The sequence below is a fragment of the Lathyrus oleraceus genome, chromosome 1, assembly GCF_024323335.1.
Source record: "Lathyrus oleraceus cultivar Zhongwan6 chromosome 1, CAAS_Psat_ZW6_1.0, whole genome shotgun sequence".
In the NCBI taxonomy this organism is placed as follows: domain Eukaryota; kingdom Viridiplantae; phylum Streptophyta; class Magnoliopsida; order Fabales; family Fabaceae; genus Lathyrus; species Lathyrus oleraceus.
The window spans coordinates 100007611-100031270 of NC_066579.1; the positions used below are offsets into that span (position 1 = coordinate 100007611).

Sequence of the window (23660 nt, forward strand, 5' to 3'; positions counted from 1 at the left end):
TGGCATGTTCCTTGTGAGTTGAGGTTTCCCTTCATCATCATGAATAATAGGGGTCTTCTGCACCATGAGGACTTCATTAGATACCAGGATATGCACCAGCTGAGTCCGAGTATGAAAATCCACTTTTTGAAGAGTATAGTCATGAGGAAGATCATATGTCAGGTTAGTTACCACAGTAAAGCCTGATGGGGGACTGACATTCTCCGCAACAACATGTTGAAGATCTGACATAGCTATCACAAGCTCCCACGTCAGGTCTACCATGCCTTTTAAGATGTATATAATCCTTCTTATCACTACTTGATTCTGCTTCAAATGCTTTAACGTCCTTCAACAACCACCACATGTTCAATATAGGTGTCGGGAAACCAACAAGCTGGTTATGGACAAAGACAAAATGCATTTTCTTTTTCTTTTTTGAATGATATGCAATGCATGCAAATGCAATATTATGGACGCAATGAGATGTCATGTATCTTTTTTTTTGGTACATGGGTTCAAAGGTCTGAGGTAACAAATGAATCTGATTGCTTTCCGAAACAAGGTTCTCACCGAATATGATATAGGTTTTTTACAAAGGACCCCAGAGTCATAGATCCATAAGAATGTTTGCCGCTTATGATAACTTCATGCTGGTCATCAACTCCATCAAGGGAATCTATTCGGAGTGAGATCTTCGTACCGACCCTTACGAGAACTACATCTTGGGGACCCGCACTACGCGACCATTAACTTTGCTTCTAGACATGGTTCCCAGAGTCACAAATTCATATGAATGTTTGCCTCTTACGACAACTGCATGTCGGACGTCAACTCCATCAAAAGGATCTATTATGAGCGACGTTTTTGTATATATCCTTACAAAGTATTCACCTCGGGAATCCATACTACGCAACTATCATTCCTAGTTGGCCAAAGGTTCAATGTTCTAAAAGGTCCTTAGAGTCATGTACCCCTTTGAAACATTGAAGTTTATGAGGTATTCACCTCGGGCAACAACATTTTCAAAAGGATCTACTCACCTCAGGAGTCCGTACCACTCAACCATCATCCTATCTTATGTTTTCACTCTAGACTCGGGTAGAGAGTCTTTCCCACAAGATTCATAATCATAATAACGATCTAATGCATACATCATAATGGAACCAATACAACAAATTATATAAATATAAAAATAAAGATAACAAAAGCAATAAATAAAACCCACACAAGTAAAGAAAACAAAGGCACACAAACGACCTAACTGGGTTTGACTCACTTAGGGAACCGAGTCCCCATCAGAGTCGCCATCTGTCATAGCTCGAAAAATGAGAACACAACTTTGCGAAGCGCAATCGCACGCTTGCAAGATGGACTGAACAAAGTCGTTACCAAAGTTTATTTATTCCTAAGAAGGAAAGGGGAAATATCGATAAAACCCAAGAAAGAACGATAATGATATTGGTCGTTGCAACCAAATCAGGGTTCAAGAGTCGATTATGCAAGGAGAAGGTATTAACACCCCACACGTCCGTTGTACTCAACGAGAACCATTAGGTTAGTTGTGCGCGTTAGTATTAACTTAAAAATGTTAGGCTTCTCGAATTATTAGGAGGCAAGGAAGAAAATTATCAAAGGAAAAAGAAAAATGTTTTTTGGATTTTTTATTAATGTGCGAAGAAAGGAACTAAACCTAATATTTCTTATTAATGGTCCTGACAAGATTTATCAATCCTAATTTTTTTTATTAATGTTTTGTTTCCCCTTTCTAAACATTCCAACCCTAAATTAAAAGACCTACTTCATTGTTTTTCTCCATTATTCGAAGAACCAAAGTCCCTGCCACCACCTCATTTCATTGATCATGGAATCCCTCTTATTACTAATGCCTCCCATGTCAACATGCATCCATACCAGTGCCTTCATGCGCATAAACGAGAAATTGAAGTACAAATTTGTAAGTTGCTGGAAAATGGTTGGATTTAGCCGAATAATAACCCGCTTTCCTCTCTGATGCTTCTTTTCAAGAAGAAGGATGAAACTTGGCATATGTGTGTTGATTATCGCGCCTTAAATGCGATTAATGTGAAAGATCATTTTCCCATGCCACGGTTGACGAGCTTTTGGATGAGCTTGGTTCAAGAAAGGTTTTTACTAAACTATAACTCACTTCAGGGTTTCATCAAATTCATTTGCAACCTCAAGATAACCCTAAGTCTACATTCAGGACGCACGATGTCCGTTACGAGTACTGAGTCAGGCCGTTTGGCCTTTGCAATGCTCCAACAACATTTCAAGCGACCATGAATGACATTTTCGCCACTTGCTATGTAAAATGGTAATCGTCTTCTTTGACGACATTCTTGTTTACAGTTATAATGTGAAGCAACATCTAGTTCACCTTTCTCATGTCTTTTCTTTATTATCTAAGCATCATTTCTTCTTGAAAGCTTCGAAGTGTTTATTTGGGCAAACTGCTATTGCTTATCTAGACAATATCGTAATGAAAGGCACCGTGGCTCCACAGTAGACTATGAGAAAGCCAAGGTCATTCTATAGTGGTATATACTAAAAACTTTGAAAATCTTGAAAGGATTTCTGGGATTTTATGGGTACTACCGTAAATTCATTAAGGGGTACACTTTTATTACCCAACCACTGACATCCTTATTGAAGAATGACTCTTTTAAGTGGAGCGGTGAAGCTCAATTTTTCTTCAAAAAGCTCAAGTAAGCCATGGCCTCTGCGCCCTTTCTTTCTCTCTCATATTTCACTTCATATTTTATCATCCAAGCTGATGTTTCAGGGCTCGCCATGGGTGCAATGCTATTACAGAAGGGAAATCCTCTGGCTTTCTCTACCAGAGTTTTTTGTCATAGAATGGCTAAAGCTTCCAGATACATTTGTGAGCTTCACGCCATTATAAGTCCTGTCAAGCGTTGGCGTCAATATCTTATGGGTCATTTTTTTTCATCATTCAAGTAGATAAAAGCTTAAAAGAACTCCTAATACAAGCCATTCAAACACCCGATCAACAACATTATTTGTCTAAGCTACTAGGGTTTAATTACGAGATACAATACAAACCAGGGTCCACCAACATTATTGATAAGGCTTTATCTCATGTCCCCAACTCTACATCCCCGACTTTTCTCCACCCCACTATACCTCAAGTTTTATACTTGGAGGAATTGGAACAACAATTATTGATAAATTCAACTTTATTTGACTTGAAGGAACAATGTATGCAGGATTCCTCTACATTTGTTGATGGAATGTTACTTCATTGAGGAAGAATCAGAATCAACCATACCTTACGTTTCAAAAACTTACCATTACAAGAGTATCACAAAACATTAATTAGAGGGCATGCTAGGTTGTCCAAGACAATGAAACGCCTTCCTGAATTTTTTTCTAGGACAACATGAAGCAAGAAACCCAAGCTTTCATTTGATAATATGATGTGTGTCAGCAAACCAAGTATTCAAATAAAAGATTGGGAGGTTTGTTGCAACCCCTCCCCCTTCCTTAACACATTTGGGAAGAGATCTCAATGAATTTCATCACGGGCTTGCCTCCTTCCAAGGGTTGTACCGTTATCATAGTAGTGGTTGATAGGTTCTCAAAAGGGATCTCATATGAGATCCCTAGCTTCTTGTTTCATCGCTTAAAAGGTGGCATAATTGTCTATTTCCATTGTTTGCAAACATCATGGGTTCTCTAAGAGTATCATTTCTGATCGAGATCCAATTTTCACCAGCCGCTTTTGGATACATCTTTTTAAATTTAGTGGCACACTATTGCAGTTGAACTCCTCATACAATCCCTAAATAAATGGTCGAAAAAGTCTATAAACTGCACGATGGATCAGTATTTACGAGCTTTTGTGCAAGCTAAACCCTCTTAGTGGGTTTCCTTGCTACCTTGGATTGAGTACCATTACAAGACCTATGTTCATGCTGCATAAAGTTTCCCCCGCGTAAATTTGAAACATTTATCAGAGTAAAACAATTTAACATGTAATTTAGGATGCTACGCTATAACATACAATCAACCTGCTCAATCGAAAAGACATGTAACACCTGACAGTTATAAAAATAGTAGTAATAACTACATGTCTGAATGTTAAATTTTATTAAATATCAGCAGAACAACAATAACAAACAGTTAACTCACATATCCAACATCAACATAACATGTCATTAAGAAATGTTAAAACATAACGAAAGACACATCGTTCCAAATTCTCCGATGTTACACATCAAAGTAGACGCCGACACTAAAATAAAATGGAAGACTTCATCTTCCACTCACATTTGAGCTCTTATCGTGGATTATCTTTACATTACCCACGTGGAGGCAACATTCAAACAGAAGGGGTGAGATATCATAATCATATAACGAAAAGCATGATAGTAAGTAAGTATCAGATCATCACATGCACATCACCCATTCCACATCATGATTCTACATAATCCACACAACAATTATCCACACATAATAGCAACCTCACACCTATCCATACGGAACAACAACACAACAACTATCCAAACATGATAACAACATAACAACCATCTAACATAACAACAACATAACAACCATCTGACATAATATCAACATAATCATTCGTCAAACACAATAACAAATGCAACCAATGTACAATGTAATGAGACTTAACAACTCAACTCAATGCATGTGGTACCAATACGTGAACACTCAATTTCACCGATTCGATCCTCACCTCCTAGGATCAAAGCCACCAATTCATTACCATCACCTCTAATAACGACTCACTGATTCCATCACCTCCAAAATCCACTACGGGCCCAATACACACAATGGGATTTGAGGCTCACCAAAAACGGACCATTTGTCCAACAACATGAATGCACGCAACATATTATACATGCAACTACAACATCATACACAATAACCCATCACCATAGTCAATGTACACTGTCAATACCGACCATCATGCATAAAAAACATGTTATACAACTCAACAACATCAACATACAACATAACAAGCAACACCAATACATTTAAGATTATATCACACAACCACATAAACATTACAATGCATTTAAGCACCATCACACATAAAATATTAATTTTCAGGTACTGAAAACAATTTTAAAATGAAAGTACGCGCTCTCAGCTTTCCGATACTTCAAACAACATCGAATCGACACTTGGAACAAAAGTTATGATCAATGATTAAAACAATAAATTTGATTCACATTATATCACGAATTAGCATAAAAAACCTCCGCTCTCAGCCTTCCAGACCTCTGATTTCGATTCCGTAAAAACCTCCGATCTCAGAATTCGACATACTATAATTATTCAATGATTAAAACAAAAAATTCACATTATATCACAAATTAGCATAAAAACCATTCATTCTCATTAATTCATATGTACCCCAAACCTTCCAACGACAACAATTGCAACAATTCATCATTCCAACATCGGTCACAACATCATCATACCACACACACACACACACAATTAAACAAGTAATTGATCAATTTAACAATTATCAATTATCACAATGATCATGAATATAGAGAAGAAACGCATAAAACCTACATGACATAATCTACCCACCATCATCATGTTAAACCTTAGATAGTAAAAACCCCACCCTTACCTTAGAGTTACTAACAATTGATTCTTTGACCTTTAACAATGGTGAATTCTCCTATTGAGGCATAACCACTTCTTCTCCCTTTCTCAATTGCTTATATTTTCTCCTAATTGTTACATATTGTCGAATGGTTTCTCTCCAAACCTAATTTTCCCAAATTTTAGAATATATAGTAACCTCATTACATTTTCCTAATTATTATTATTGCCCAAATTAATTCTACCTCATCTCCTCTTACCACCAACTTTCCTCAATTCACACAATTGACCCAATTCTTATTTTTACCAATTTCTATATTTATTTCTAATAATAATTAAAATTCGAACTATTTTAATATATATTCACCTAATTAAATAAATACTCTTATTATTTAATTACTAAAAGAACTCTAAATAATTCCACTAATTTATACACCACTTAACTATTTTAATTGACCCAATCTGTCAATACATCAAAACATATAATACACACATAATTCACAAATAATTCAATAAAAATGAGTAGTTGAAAATTGGGTGTTACAACTCTCTCCCACTTATAGAACTTTCGGATACGACTCCCTCATCCACTCCTCACGTTCCCAAGTCATGCTCCCACCAGCTAGTCCACCCCAAACTACCTTTACTAAGGCAATCTCTTTTCCTCTCAACTGTTTCAGTTCTCGATCAACAATCCTTATAGGCAGAGCATCAACTGTAAAGGTATCCCTCACCTGAACACCATCCATCAGAATCACATGCGATAGATCCAAAATATACTTTTGAAGTTGTGAAACATGGAACACACAATGTAGATTTAACGAATTTGATGGCAACACCGCTCTATAAGCAACAGGCCTAACTCGTCTGAATATCTGATATAGACCAATAAATCGAGAAGTAAGCTTTCTCAACTTCAAAGCACGTGCTACACCGGTCACCAGAGTGACTCTCAAGAATACATGGCCCCTTTCTTGAAACTCAATATCCTTTTTCCTCTTATCATGGTAGTTTTTCTACCTACTCTGTGAAGCTTTCATCTTCTCCCGAATCAGCTTCACCTTCTTAGTAGTCTGTTGGACAATCTCAAGTCCAAGCACTACACTCTCACCAGATTCATGCCAACATTAAGTGTACTACACCTTTGACCATACAAGGCTTCAAAATGTGCCATTCTAATACTAGAATGGAATTTATTATTATACGTGAACTCAATCAACGACGAATGACCATCCCAACTGCTCGAGGATACAAGCTCTCAACAAGTCCTCTAAGGACTGAACGGTCCTCTATGTCTGACCATCGGTCTGTGGATGATAAGCTAAACTCAACCTCAGCTTCGAACCAAAGCTTCCTGGAAACTCTCCCAAAAACTGGAAGTGAACCTCAGAACTCTATCTAACACAATACTCAATGGAACTCCATGTAACTTCCCAATCACACGGATATATCTCTCTGCCAACTTCTGCATAGAAAAAATGATGTTAATCGAAATAATATGGGTCGACTTCGTCAGTCTATCAATAATTACCCAAATGGAATCATGCCCTCTCGGAGTATTCGACAACCCCATCACAAAATCCATAGAAATGCTATCCCATTTTCATTATGGAATATACAACAGTTGCATCAATCTTGTAGGTTTCTGATGTTCAACCTTTGACTTCTGACAAGTCAAACAAACATAAATAAACTGAGCCATTTCTCGCTTCATTCCAGACCACCAAATGATCTTCTTCAGAGCCTGATACGTCTTAGTAGCTCCTGGATGAATACTCTAGCTACTTCGATGACTTTCTTCTAAAATCATCTTCTTCAACTCAACTTTGTCAGGAATACAAATTTTGTCTCTAAACCTCAACATACCTTGTTCATCCACTTTGAAATCATTACTTTCAGTCTTATTACTTCCAACCATCAAGTCCGCCAACTTCACGTCCAACTTTTGACTCTTCTTTAATGTTATTAAGAAAATCATTATCGATCTTCAGCATACCCAACATCATACTATGCAATGTCTGCTCATAAACCAAACTCATGTCTATGAACTGTTTAACCATTTCCAACTCTCTAACCATCATAGCATACATATGCAAAGACTTCCGATTTAAAGCATCAACCACGACATTCGCCTTAACGGGATGATAATTCAAGATAAAGTCATAATCCTTTAAGAATTCCAACCAACTGTGTTGTCTCATATTTAATTCCCTATGATCAAACAAGTATTTCAAACTCTTATGATCATTAAACACTTCAAATTTGGAACCATAGAGATAATGCCTCAAAATTTTCAACACAAACACCACCACAGCCAACTCCAAATCATGAGTAGGATAATTTCTCTCATGAATCCTCAACTGTCGTGAAGCATAAGCCACAACCTTGCCATCTTGCATTAGCACACCGCCTAGACCCATCAACGACGCGTCACAATACACAAAAAACGGTTCATTCGGTTCAGATGAAATCAAAATTGGAGTTGTAGTCAACCTTTTCTTCAGCTCTACGAAACTGTTCTCACAATGAACGTCCCATATAAACGGTTTACCTTTGCAGGTCAACTGAATTAACGAAAGTGCCAACTTGGAAAAGCCTTCAATAAACATGCGGTAATAACTAGCCAAGCCCAAAAAGCTTTTAATCTCTGTCACCGACTTTAGAGCCTCCCATCGTAGAACTACATCTACCTTGGATGCCACAACAATACCACCACCTGGAATAACATGACCAAGAAAGATAGCCCCTTTCAACCAAAATTCACACTTCGACAACTTAGTATAAAGCTTCTTCTCCTTTAACACTTGGAATACAACTCACAAATGCTCAACATGTTCTTCTTCTTATTTATAATGGATCAGAAAGTCATAAATAAACAGCACAACAAAACAATCCAAGTAAGTATGAAAGATACGATTCATGTACTCCATAAATACTCCGGGGGCATTAGAAACACTGAATGACATCACTGAATACTCATAGTGTCCATATCGAGTTCTAAATGCCGTCTTCTGTACATCTTCATCCTTCACTCTGATCTGGTGGTAATCTAACCTCAAATCAATTTTGCTAAACACACGTGGACCCACCAACTGATCCATCAAGCATCTATTCTCGGAAGTGGATACTTGTTCTTAATCGTCACTTTATTAACTACCGATAATCCACACACAACCTCATCCTACCGTCTTTCTTCTTTACCAACAACACCGGAGTTCCCCAAGGCGACACACTTGGTCTCACAAACCTCTTCTCTAGCAAATCTTCTAATTGTTTCTTCAACTCTACTAACTCCGATGCAGATATCCTATATGGTGCCATAGAAACAATTCTGGTACCAAGGAGAAGATCAATAGAAAACTTCACCTCTCTCTCTGGCGGTACATCTGAAATGTCATCTAGAAACACCTCTGGAAAATCCCGCACTACCTGTAATTCATCAATCACCGCCTGAATCTTAGCAGATAACGCCATGAACAACACAAACACCTGAGCTTCCTCTTCCAAAAGCTCCTTCAACTCTTTAGCAGATAAGAAACTAGCTTCTTCATATTACTCTAAAAAATATATGTGTATAGAAAACATCAACATTGCAAAAATTCATCATTCCAACATCAGTCACAACATCATCATACCACACACACAAAATTCAAAAAGTAATTGATCAATTCAACAATTACCAATTATCACAATGATCATGAATATAGAAAAGAAGAGCACAAAACCTACATGGTATAATCTACCCACCATCATCATGTTAACCCTTAGATAATCAGAACCCCACCCTTACCTTAGAGTTCATAGCAATTGATTCTTTGACCTTTAACAATGTTGAATTCTCCTCTTGAGCCCTAGCCCATTCTTCTCCCTTTCTCAGTTTCTTCTCTTTTCTCCCAATTGTTACGTACTATCAAATGGTTTCTCTCCAAACCTAATTTTCCAAACTTTTAGAATATATATTATCCTCCTTACATTTGTCTAATTATTATTATTGCCCAAATTAATTCTAGCTCATCTCCTCTTACCACCAATTTTCCTCAATTCACACAATTGGCCCAATTCTTATTTTTACCAATTTCTGTATTTATTTCTAATAATAATAATAATTAAAATGCTAACTATTCTAATATATATTCACCTAATTAAATAAATACTCTTATTATTTAATTACTAATAGAACTCTAAATAATTCCACTAATTTATACATCACTTAACTATTTTAATTGATCCAATCCATCAATACATCAAAACACACAATAACACATAATTCACCAATAGTTCAATAAAATTGAGTAATTGAAAATGGGGTGTTGCACTACATCCACCCTTTATTCTTTCCAGGTGATGTTTGGTAAACCTCCTCATTCGATTCCTTTATACATTCCTGGTACATCATCCATTGATGCTTGCGATTCTGTTTTGACTTCACGAGATGAAGTTCTTACCCTACTACGCAAGAAATTGGGTAAGGCCTAATTGCAGACGAAAAGAAATGTGGATAAGAACTGTCGATAGATTGACTTTTCAGTGGGGTCTTGGGTATACGTCAAGCTGCAAACTTACCGTCAAGTTTCATTGTCTGGCACAAAATACCATAAGCTCTCCAAACGATACTATGGGCCTGATCTCGTCCTAACCAAGGGTGGTCCAATAGCTTATAAGCTGGAATTTCCGCTTCATTCTCGTATCCATAACGTCTTCCATTTATCTCTTTTGAAATTACATGTGGGTTTACCTCCAGATGTTATTAATCAGATCCTACTCGAATCTGTTGGCAACCACCATTTAGTCGCACCCCTATTTGTGTTAGACTTTCAGAACCAAGTGATTGACGACATTCCCATGCGTTTTGTTCTGGTTCAGTGACATGGGATGTCACCTGATGATACTTAATGGAAAAAATGGGAGGATCTCCGTCATGATTACAACCTTGAGGACAAGCCCGATTTTGTTGGGGGAAGTATTGATATGAGAGGGCCCAATAATAGGGATAAATGCCCAATAATGGAAGAGGAAAATAATGAAAATCAAGGTCCAAAATCAAAGAGAATAACCGGGCCTCCTATGAAGCTTGAGGATTATGTCACTAATTTGGCAGCTAGTGTAAAAAGATTCTAACAGAGAGTGACTCACTTGAAGTTTGTTAAATTTCTATTTTGTAGTAGATTTGCAAGTCTTTCTATTAAAAAATTATGATGTATTTAATAAGATGTAAGTTCCTTTACATGAATATCAAAAGTTTAAACTAATCTCTCTTTTATTTTATTTTTTATGAGGTTTTCTCCGGACCTAATGATATTAGAGTAGTCACACATACACATTAGTGCTATTAAATATCTATTTTAAGTGTTTGTTTTTGGAGATTCAATGTTTTTATGTTGTGCTTTATATATATATATATATATATATATATATATATATATATATATATATATATATATATATATATATATATATATATATATATATATATGAATTTAATTGATATACACTGACAGAGTAAAGATTTTTTACACTATCAATTAATCACAACCACTGATCTATTTGAAAGGTTTGACTTTTATTTAAACATTTAAAAAGTAATACAAATGGATGATTGTGATGCATTGACAGCGTAAAACTTTTTACACTGACAGTGCATAACAGTTAATCTCTCTCTCTCTCTCTCTCTCTCTATCTATCTATCTATCTATCTATCTATCTATCTATCTATATATATATATATATATATATATATATATATATATATATATATATATATATATATATATATATATATATATATTGTTTTGAGTAAGAGTCTACACGCGACACCAAAGCATTATCTATTTTAAAAAAAATCCAAATTGCTTTAGGCCTTTCTAGGCTCTTATTAGCTAAGTTGACTTATTTCTATCGTCATTAATTTTTTAAAATTTAAATTTAAGGGACTTCTTTATGCACTTAATATATTTCTACCGCACCATGCAAAATTTCAAAAATGCTCTTTGTTTCTGGAGATGCATCTCCAGATGCACCTCTTACATACTAAATAAATTCCATTTTGAGAGGCGCTCGATAAGTTGGGTTATTTTTATTCCAGAGATGCATCTCTAGAATATTTTAAGAAATACCTTATGTATTTACTAGTTCATTAGAAATTCCAGAGATGCATCTCAGAAATTATGAGCGGAATTTTGAAATTTTCGATCACCTTTGCATGTCAGATATTTCCGAAATGCATCTCCATAAATATATGATAAAAGAACAAATTGCATGATCACAAATCCATTATTGACATAGTTGGTTTTCAACCAAACCCTTCACCAAAAAACCCTTTACTCTCAATCTATTTTTTCACTCCAAATATCCATTCTTTTGGTTCATCATATCATAGAGAGGAAAAGAAGATAGAATTTCAGGTAAAGATCATTTGTTTCCCTCTGCATTGATCACATTAATCATGCCTTTTTTGTGAAAAAAAGAGCGATGTGTCCCAAAATGTATCTCCGGAACAAGTATGAACTATTCCGGAGATGAATTTTCGGAAGTTGGTTGTGTTTGATTTTCAGTCCTGTCTTCAACAGTAGCACTTATATGATGTTATATTGTATTTCTTTTCATTACATATGGTGCACCCCGATGTTTTCCTAAAACAAGTTGTTTCTCCGGATGTCCAAGATGTTGTCGTGAATGAGGTAGATGTTGACAACCAGTTTTTAAAAAAATAAAGAGTTGTAATCTCGTGATCAAATGCTTCAATGGATTCGTATGGAGGCATCTAAACATGTGTTTGGTGTGGTTATCAGAAGGTCCGATAATGGTTCGGATAGAAGACGCACTTGTGTGACAATGACGTGCGAGGATGGAGTTACTGTTAGAGATATATTTTGGACTCATCCTGATTCCATAAAGTTGTTCAACACGTATCCTACGGTGCTCATACTTGATTCAACCTACAAGACCAATAAGTATAAACTTACATTATTGGAGGTGGTTGGTATTACCTCAACTGAGAAGACATATTTTATTGGGTTTGCATTTCTTGAGTGTAAAAAAGAGGAAAACTTTTTTTACTTGGATGTTAGAGGTGTGTCAGACACTATTAAAGGATCAAGGTGAGATGCATAAAGCGATTGTTACCGACCGCGATACCGCATTAATGAATTCGGTTGCAAATATATTTCTTTATTCTAATGCATTACTTTGTAGGTATCACATAACAAAGAATGTGAGAAGTCAGGTTAAAGCCACTGTAGGCACGAAACAGATAGAATCAGAAGATGGAAAATTGGTGAAGGCGGAAATGGTTGTGGAAAAAATAATTGATGCATGGAATCGTATAATAAATTCTTACACAAAATAACTATATGCCGATTACGTTATGCATTTTAGGAAAGTGTGTGAAAAGTACTTAAATTTGTTAAAATATGTTGAAAGCACAATTCTTGACTAGGTGAAGGAGAAAATTGTTTGTGTATGGATTAATAATGTTAGACACCTCAGAAACACAACAAATAACAGAGTTAGTCTAACCATGCTACTTTGAAAATTTGGTTGGGAAATAGTAAGGGGGATTTGTGTAGAGACTGAGACTCCATGAACCACATGATTCAAAACCAGCATAATGAGATACAAACATCATTTGGCCGGAGCCTCACAGTTTTGGAATACATATTTAAAGACAACACTCTATATTCTCAGTTGGTCGGTAACATATCTCGGGCGAGTTTGAACTATAGTTTTCACGAGGCTAAGCAAGCTGATAATGTAGGCTCTGATAGCACAAAATGTGGATGCACCATTGTGAAAATATATGGTCCCCCATGTGCTTGTGTTATTGCTAAAAAAGTGAAACTTGGTGACCCAATAAAAATGGACGAGGTTTGCACTCATTGGAAGAGACTTAAATTTGATGATGATGGTGTTATGAATGACGGTAAATTGAATATCTCTATTTTGACCGAATGAGAAGTGGTACAAGAGAGACTTTTGAAAGCGGATGACAACATGAAACTCCACATCAAAGAATAATTGAGGAAGGTTTCCTATCCGGAAACCACCGACATGAAACCGCCCTCTCAACCAGTAAAAACAAAAGGTACTTCGAAGAAAATGAAGCCTACACCGACTGACAATTCGACTAGACAGTCTCCTTCTTATTTTGAACATGTTAACAAAGTTTTTCCCGACTCACCAACTCCAAAATCTAAAAAAAAGTGTTGTCAAAGGAGCTCGCATTAGCAAACCACCTCAGACGCCGCCTCCGCCAAAGATTCCATTTATCGACGAGATGCCAATTTTTATGCACAAATATATCAAGCGGATCGTCAATGTTGAGGGGGACGGTAATTACGGTTCCCGAGCTGTTTCGGATTTACTCGGTAAAGGGCAAGATAGTCATACACTTGTCCTCCATCAACTTATCCAAGAGTTGAAGATGCAGAAAGAATCATAGACACGGTTGTACGTAAAGAAAGAATCTTCAACAATGTTTATGAGTCTCTTGCTCCTTGCTTTAGCAGTCTGGCACCGGAGACAAAATTGATGCGCTTCCCTAACACGGGTCACCTAAAAGCATGTGCGTATGATAAAGTGTGTATTGATCTGACACGATACGATGTTTTGGAAACCTTTTTCCCACTATGCACCGTCCCACCTCAAAATTCAAATGATTGTATTATGTGTATTGGGTGGCTTTCAAAATCAAGTCATTTTGTTCAAGTTTACTTGAAACCAGGATGCCCTATACCACTTACATCACCGAAGTAGACAATTTATTCAACAACAAAAGCCAAGACTTGGCCGAATTTTTTATAAAAAGGATGCAAGAGTTCGAGAAGTTGAGCAATATTTAAAGATAATAAAATGCACAAAAGTCCAAGGGGGTATCACCAATAGATTTAGCCAGCAACATATGTTTCGATTCGTTTTAATTTCTTGTTTTACCAGACAAATAAATGTATGTAATTGTTTCTCAATATAAATGAAGTGTTATATATTCACCTTTTATTCATATTTTGTCTTAATGCATTTTTGATCTTCCCTCATAACAACATTTGTGTTTTTTGTGTATGAAAAAACAAGTTCTGTTATAGGTTTTGTCTTGAAATTGGTTTAGGAGAAGTTCCAGAGACACATCTTCGGAACAAGATAATAGGGTGCGGTTTCAAAGATATATCTCTGCAATCAACATGCTAGTCATTGAGTGATCCATATTAATCTACGACATCTATAAATTGAGGTGCTCTTATGTTATATTTCACACAAACTAAAACTGTCTCAAATGTCGCCACTAAACATTGTCTGATATGTCGCAAATGTCTCCTTCTCCAACAGAGCTCTTGGGCGCAAGATCAACGACTTCACCTCCCTCGATGATATCAAAGACAAAATTCATTATCTCCTACCTTACAGAGATAATCAAATGATTAAAAAGCTCGAGTACCGTTAACTGTCGATTGACAACAAATAAAATATTGAGTTTAATAAATTTGAGCTTAACACGCAAGCGGATGTAAGGGCTATATGGAATACGTTTCTCCCTTTCGAACCAAAAGTTTCACTCGAATTGGTTGTGACGATATCAAGATTCGGCGAAGATATTCTAAAGATGTTGAAGAGTCCACCTGAATATTGAAATGTAATGTTACATTTTATGTTGAACTCATCTATATAATCCTAATTTTATTTTATGAATTTTAATTTTAATTTGGAAAAACCTTTGTTTTTAGGCCTGGTATTGATGTGTCTGACTTACGCAAATGTAACTATGAGAAATTTTCAAAGATACACTTCAAAATAAAATGAGTCAGACAATAGAGTATCCCTCTCAATGGTCTTACTTAAGTATGTATTGAGGTGTTTTCGAAAATAAAAAATATTTTTAAAAATTCGACGTAGAGTGTGAAATTAGTGTGTCATATATTAGCAATCAATTTTAATAATAAGTGACGCTTTAAGCATTTTCAATATAGAGTGTGTAGATAGCGGAGTAATATATTAGCAATCAATTTTAATAATAAGTGGCACTTTAAGAATTTTTAACAAATAATTCTTATATATTCGTACATATATAAAAATAAAATATTAATTTAATTAAACAAATAATTAGTTCAACTCACAATTAATTCAATTATATATTTTAACAAAAATTTCTATAACCATTTGTTCGACTTAATTTACTACACTTTCATAATTTTCCCACATAGTGACATCTATGAATGAGATAATACTAGCCGTCACTAAAGTTGATATCTACTTCTACTTATTTATGAGCCACAAAGTGACTTGATAAAATGCTGCTAGTTGATTATTCAAATATACAAATAATGCAACAATCTTCCACAATATCTGTGTAACTATCACAATTATTTTCCATTGAACCACTTGAATTCTAAATAAAAATCTCCAATATTGTGTTTGAATCTGATTGGAAAAGATGGGATTAACATTCACGAAGCTGTTTAGTAGATTATTTGCCAAGAAGGAAATGAGAATTTTGATGGTTGGTCTCGACGCTGCTGGTAAGACAACTATTTTGTATAAACTCAAGCTTGGAGAAGTTGTCACTACCATCCCAACCATTGGTTAGTTTAATTTTTTACTTCTTCTTTTCTAATAATAGTTATTAATATTATACCTTGTGTTATAAAATAATTTGAGTTATATATGTACAGGATTTAACGTTGAAACCGTGGAGTACAAGAACATCAGCTTTACTGTGTGGGATGTTGGGGGTCAGGATAAGGTACATCTGTTCTTATGTGTCTTTTATGCTTGTTTGTAGAAATCATGCATCACTAATATGATTCACACTCTTGAATAATTTTCATTCTCATGATCTATTCAACACTTGTTATAGCATGTGACCAAATATATAAATAGATATAACTAAATGGTAATCATTCATTCTGTCAATAATTTTCAAAGTTATTTCATAGATTTCAAGAGAATCATGACTAAATTTCAAGATTCTAACATGGTATGAAGTTGAAACTCGATGCTAACATGGTGCCTAACTAAGCAAAATAAGGGAAAGGATATGGTTTGAAGCGAAAAGCGACCATATAAGTAGATAAACACTCCCTCTAGACAAGGTAAGCAAAGGCCACTGAAAAAAAAACTATCTAAAAAGTGTTTTCAAATTCACTTATCTTTATCCAGGTCATTGATAACATCTCTAAACAAGACTCGAAACTCCTAAAAACATGCAACTCTTGAAGGAAGAATGATCTCCTTCAACTGAGGTTTCAGGTCAGGATCCCATTAATAAACGCTCATATCTCACCCACCAACCTTTTTGTTGGAGAGAATTAGAGAAAAGACCATAAAACCTAGACTTCAGGGTTGTATTTCGCACCTTAGGATCCTCCAAAAAGGAAGTGTGAGACACACTAATGTAAAATTGTGCCAATTATGCTTAGAGCTTAGAAACACGAGACTAGAAGATTACACTGTCTCTGAGTTCCTCCTCAAAATTGATTATGTAATTAGTTTCATTCATGCAATGTACATCTTGAGTCATATTAGGCTGCAATCAAGAGGATTACTAGGTACCTCAAAGGCACCATCACTAGAGAACTTCATTTGAAACTTATCACTAATTCCATGTTTCCACTAATAGCCTATTGTGATGCAAACTAAGGTCCCGACCATGATGAAGAAGATCAACCTTTCGTGCATGCATCTTCATATGTTCCAATTTGATCTCTTGGTGGACTAAGAAACAACCAATCAAGTTCATTATACGTGACTCTAATCAACTCACAATCATTGTAGTTTAAAGGAGACTATTGAAGGAGTAGATTATATATGCTTTTAACTAACCCATGTTGTGTATTCCATTATGATGTATTTGCAGATCCGTCCATTGTGGAGGCACTATTTCCAAAACACCCAGGGTCTTATTTTTGTGGTTGATAGTAATGATAGAGACCGAGTGGTTGAAGCAAGGGATGAGTTGCACAGGATGTTGAATGAGGATGAACTTAGAGATGCTGTTTTGCTTGTTTTTGCCAACAAACAAGATCTTCCCAATGCAATGAGTGCCGCAGATATAACTGATAAATTTGCTCTTCATTCACTCCGCCAACGCCACTGGTATGAATATCTCATGTGTTTGTACATTCACACGACACTTTGTTAATCACATGTATCAAAACACTAGCACAAATATAATTATATATGTTGGTGTTAGACGTTCACCAACACATGTCAGACACCGAGCACTTCCATCAGAAGTGTCGGTTCTACATAGATAACCAAGTGACATACATGCATGCATGGGTGGACAACAATTTTTAATGCAATGTTTTGATTTATTTCAGGTATATTCAGAGTACTTGTGCAACTTCTGGAGAAGGTCTTTACGAGGGTTTGGAATGGCTTTCAAACAACATCGCAAGCAAGTGAATATTATAATAGAGGGTTTGTATGATTGCTTAAATGAGCTAATACTTTTGGCTACAATTGGAACTCTTGCAATCATTTTGGTGTGCCTTCATGTTTTTTTTACTAGTTTGTTATCAGTTGAATATTTATGTGGATTCTATTCTTGGAGTTTTAGCAGTAATAATTTTGTTCAGTGACTGGTGAAGTACAAATTTATTTGCTGCAATCAATTTTGAAGTTTTTATCTAGTTCATATGTGACAATAATCAATGGACTTTATATTGCATATTTGTATGTTTCTATGTGAGATTTGTCATACACTGTTGTTTCTGCTTTCCTAGTCAAGTTAAAAATTCCGAATATGTATGTGAGTAATATCTGTGATTTCAAGGTATATATATAGAAGGAAAAAGACCAAAGTAGCGTGAGAGATAAATTTAAGCTGTAAATCTATAACCTGTTTTAGACTTTGATAAACTCAGTAGGACAGAAAGAGATAGGAAACACTCTTGCACAGATAAAATAGAGGTAGATTTTAAGCAAAAAATGGATGCATTAATATCTCAGAAGATTGAAACAACATCACCCAATTTGAAGGCATTGGACCAGCACGAGGCTTTGCTTGAAAAAAAAGAGTTTGAAGCTTCAGAAAAGAAGAGAAGGAAAAAGCAGATAGATTCAATGTAGTAATACAGAATAAAATTTTCTTTTATGATGATGTATTTTACTGATATTTGAGTTGCATTTGGTTGTTACTTTATTTTATAATGAGTAATTTGAATAATATATATATATATATATATATATATATATATATATATATATATATATATATATATATATATATATATATATTTTTTAACAAGTAAAGATTTTTTTTAATTATACTTTTTATTATTCCTAATTTTTCTTTTCATAATATGATTTTTTTCTTAGTATGACCTATGATATCGTTTTTTAGAAAAGAGCTATGATGAGTTGGTCTATAATAGCGCTTTTAAGAAAAGTGCTATTAAATCATGTCCATAAACACGTATTAGTCTAATCTAGGCTACAATAGCATCTAAGTCTCCGACAAATGAAATATGGGTGTACCTGCAATGTTAACTAATAAATTAAACTAGCAAGTGTATAAGTAGTGTTAAAGTAATAAAAAGTTCGTATCTATAAAAATTGTAAATTTAATAAAGTAATAACAGTACTAATGGAATAAAGGGGTTTCAAGAAAGAAGGGAGAAAAGAGATAGAAACTGAATAGTAAAAGAGGAAATACTATTGAGTGAAGTTTTTATGCTTCCATCATACAATGCCCTTTATATATGTAACTAAAATCCAGATCCAAAAGTTGTACAAATCGACACAAGTACAAAACTACAAGTTACATTTCGACATAGCAACTATATACTATATTCAACTCAATTGAATACAACTGACTCCTACACTTCGATTAACTACTTCGACATAGTCGAATGTTAGCTTTCAATTAGAACATCAAATTATAACTTCTAACACACCCATAATTCATGTTCTCAGACTTCTCATCCCGATGCTTCTCTTCAACTCGTCAAACCTGAATTTCTTCAAGGGTTTGGTGGATATATTAGCTAGTTGCCATTATGTCTTGCAATGCTCAAGTTCAAGTTTTCCTTTGTTAACTAGATCCCTCAGAAAATGATACATGCTCTCTATGTGTTTACTTCGACCATGACACACTAGATGATTCGCCAGGTCGATAGCTGACTTGTTGTCGACAAACAACTTTATTTTCCTAGGTTCCATTATCTTGAACTCTTCAAGCAACATCTAGATCCATGTTTCTTGACATGCTGCATATGATGCAACCACATACTCAACTTCATAAGATGACAAAGTCACAATGCTTTGCTTCCTTGACCTCCATGAGATTGGAGCGCCTTCGATCATGAATATGTATCCTGTAATACTCTTCTTCTCGTCTTGATCTCCACTAAAATATGAATCAATATAGCCATATACCTTCGCATCCGTGCTGGTATTCTTCTATCTTGACATCATCTCACCATGATCAATCATACCTTTGATGTATCTCATCACTCTCTTGACTGCAGTGAGATAAAATTCTTGAGGTTTCTCCATGAATATTCTAAACAGTCCAACACTTTGATAGATATCTGGCTTAGTATTGCAAAGATGCCTCAAGGATATAATGATTTGTTTGTACAGTGTCGCACTTACAAAATTATCACCTATCTCATTCCTCAACTTTGCTCCAGTTTCCAATGGCGTAGCAACTGCATTATAGCTGCTCATCTTGAAACTCTTTAAGATATCTCAGGCATACTTCTTCTGTTGCAGGAACACTCATCCACACGTGTCTTTGAACTCCATCCCTAAGAAATATGTCAAATTCCCTAGGTCGAACATTTCAAATTCTTGCATCATCTTCGACTTGACTATTCTTATCTCTGCTTAATCTGCATTTATACTCAATAAATCATCTACACACAGGTATATGATAATCCGACTGACCTTGTTTGCATCATTGACATACACTCCATCTTTAGAGACACACTTTGTGAAACCTGCTTCGATCAGGAAGCTATCTATCCTCTTATTCCAAGCTCTCAGGCTTGGTTCATACCATAGAGAGCCTTCCTCAACCTGTACAAATTCGATTCACACCCTTTGATTTCGAATCCTGGTGGTTGAGTGACATAGACTTCTTCTTCCAAAGGACCATTCAGAAAAGATGATTTTACATCCTAAATGACGTATCTTCCATTCTCTATATGTTGCTATCGACAAAATAATTCTGATGATTTCCAGCCTCGCCACAAGTTCATACACTTCGTCGAAATCAATACCAGTTTTTTGCAGAAAACCTCTCGCCACTTGTCATGCCTTATGCTTAGCGATTTCACCGTTAGACCTTCGCTTTAGCTTGTAAACCCACTTCAAATCAATTAGCTTCTTGATTGACTCTTCAACAAGCTCCTTAGTTTTGTTCTTCTCGATTACCCTAAGTTCTTCTTTCATGGCTACTTACTAATTCAAATCATTCATGACTCGATCTAAATTGATTGGTTCTACTTCAACCATCATCATTGCTTCTTCTATTAAGTCACCATCTGCATCGACTACTTGATCTGGAAATCTCTCATATGCAGCTAGCCTTGTCGACTCAGTTCTTGCTCTAGTCGATCTTCTAACATTCTGCTAAAATGGTTCTTCATTTTGATTGGTTGGGACTTCAGTTTGTTGGTCATCTTCAAACACAGGTGTAACTGTATCTGACTTCTGTCAAACTGAGCCATGACTCTAATCCCACCCTTTGCTTTCATTTACTAGAACATCTCGACTGATCACAAACTTATCATCATTTGGTTAATATAACTTACATGCCTGAAGCACATTGATCCAAACACTCTAACATGACTAACATTTGGCTTTACACATATCCAAGCCTCACAAGGAGTTCTCTCGACCATATTCTTGATTGGGCATCTGTTTAGAATGTATATTGTTGTTGAAGCTGCTTCACCCCAAAATCTCTTTGGCATATCTTTAGCTTTCAACATGCTCCTAGTCATTTTCATATACTTCAATTCTTCCTCCCAATTCCGACATTCTGTTTAGGTGTGTAGGGTGCAATGACTTCATGCTCTATACCTTCCTCACTGCAAAATCTACCAAATTCTTGAGAGGTGTACTCACCACCACCATCAGTTCTCAATTTCTTCAACTTTCATCCACTTTGCTTCTCAACATGCAATTTGAACTTCTTGAACTGTGTGAATACTTCACGCTTCCTTTCAATAAGGTAAGTTATTATATATATATATATATATATTATTAGTTTCCTCCATTCCACCTTGCTTCAAATGGTACACACACTCAGAGTGAACTAGCTCCAACTTTTCCTTCAACCTCATTAGCAACTCATGCTTGAATGCTTTCCTAGCTTGCTTTGCTTTGCAACATTACATACATACATGACTTGGTTCTTTCACCTGAGGTAAGCCATACACCATCTTCTTCTGGTTGAGCATACCTAAACTTCTAAATTTTAGATGTCCATACCTATGATGCCATAACCAGTTCTTGTCTTCTTCTACAGTCAAAGAAAGACACTTGTGATTAACTAGGTTGATCTCTACGTTGAAGGTCCTATTGTTTGCCAATGGTGCATTCAGAACTAGCCTTTCATCACCATGACACACCTTCATTTGATTCTTTTCTAGCTTCATGTTGTACCTTTTGCAAGTGATTGATCTACACTTATCAAGTTACTTGTCATTGAAGTTACATACCACACATCAATGATGCTTGCTTTTCGACCATCCTTTCTGCCATCTGCAAACTTTATCACTTTCTCAACTAATTCATCTAACTCGGTGATCCAGTTTTTATTATCAGTCATGTGGTTACTGCATCCTGAATCTAGGCATCACATGTTGGTTTGCTTAGTGTTTGACTGAGTTTTGTCCATGAGTAACACATTATCATAATCATCATCTTCAGCATGTGCATACTGCACTTCATCGTTATCTTTTGCTTATGCTTTCTTAATTCTTCGACAACCTCGATCATAATGGCCAAATCCTTGACAGTTGTAACACTACACCTCCTTCATGTCAACTTTCTTCTCAAAATAGTTGTTTCTCATGCCTTTCTTGATCGAATAAGAGTAATTCTTTAAGTTCTTGCTTGACTTCTCATCATTAGCAAGATTCTTTCCCTACTTTGCCTTCTCTTTCCCAGTTGATGAATCTTGTTTATAGTGCATGTTCAACCATCTTCTCCCTTTCCGAGTTTCTCTATTATAACCTCATCTCATGAGCCTCTAATGAATCTTTAAGTTCTTACAATTTCATCTCAGCTAGGTTCTTGTACTCTTCAATTGACACTACAATATAATTAAAGTTTACAATCAGAGATCTCAACACTTTCTTAATCTTCTGCAAATCGTTGATTGATTCACCACACACCTTCATCTGGTTTATTAACAACACCACACATTAAAGGTAGTATGATATTGATTCATCTTCCTTCATCTGAGTCATCTAGAATTGCTTTCTCAACATCTGCAACTTCACCCTTTTCAGTTTTTCATCTCTGCCTTATAAGTTCTTTAACTTGTCCCACGCTTCTCTGGCCGTTTCTTCTTCAATTATTTTCTCGAACATATTAGAATCCACACATTGGTGAATAAAAAACGTACATTTCCTATCTTTCTTTCTTTGTTCCTTGTATCTGCATTCGCTCCCAATATATGTACACCATCATTCATGATTTCAACCACATCTTGAAATCTGAAGATGACCATCATCTGTGCTACTCACCATTCGTAGCAACACAAACAATTTTTGAACCACACTGTCGCGCCACGAAAAATATAGAGTCGCCACTAGATTTTATTTATTCCAAAGGAAAGGGAAAATATCGATAAAACCCCTATAGAATGGTCTTCGCAACCAAGAGAGGATCCAAAAGTCGGTTATGCAATGGGAAGATATTAGCACCCCTCATATCCATCGTACTCGATGGGAACCACTATACTTGTATCATGCGTATGGATGTTGTTATCTGAATGTTACTTGCTATCGGGCAATGGGATGGGAAATAAGTGAATAAGATGGGAAAATAAAAAACATTTTAAATTAGTGTGCTCACCAAGGATTCAAACCCTTGTGCCTACATAT

At 35.6% G+C, this 23660-nt stretch overlaps 2 protein-coding genes across 2 annotated transcripts; one reads left to right on the forward strand and one right to left on the reverse strand.

Moving 5' to 3' along the window:
• Positions 1-6164: 6164 nt before the first annotated feature.
• LOC127093776 (uncharacterized) lies at positions 6165-6781 on the reverse strand. Its single transcript, XM_051032680.1, has 2 exons — positions 6719-6781; positions 6165-6482 (listed from the first exon to the last, which is right to left on the reverse strand). The coding sequence occupies exons 1-2, from the start codon at positions 6779-6781 to the stop codon at positions 6165-6167; spliced, it is 381 nt and encodes a 126-aa protein (XP_050888637.1).
• Positions 6782-15881: 9100 nt separating this feature from the next.
• On the forward strand, positions 15882-18209 carry LOC127119371 (ADP-ribosylation factor). Its single transcript, XM_051049602.1, has 4 exons — positions 15882-16175; positions 16266-16336; positions 17450-17688; positions 17916-18209. The coding sequence occupies exons 1-4, from the start codon at positions 16028-16030 to the stop codon at positions 17998-18000; spliced, it is 543 nt and encodes a 180-aa protein (XP_050905559.1). The 5' UTR covers positions 15882-16027; the 3' UTR covers positions 18001-18209.
• The last annotated feature ends 5451 nt before the right edge of the window (positions 18210-23660 follow it).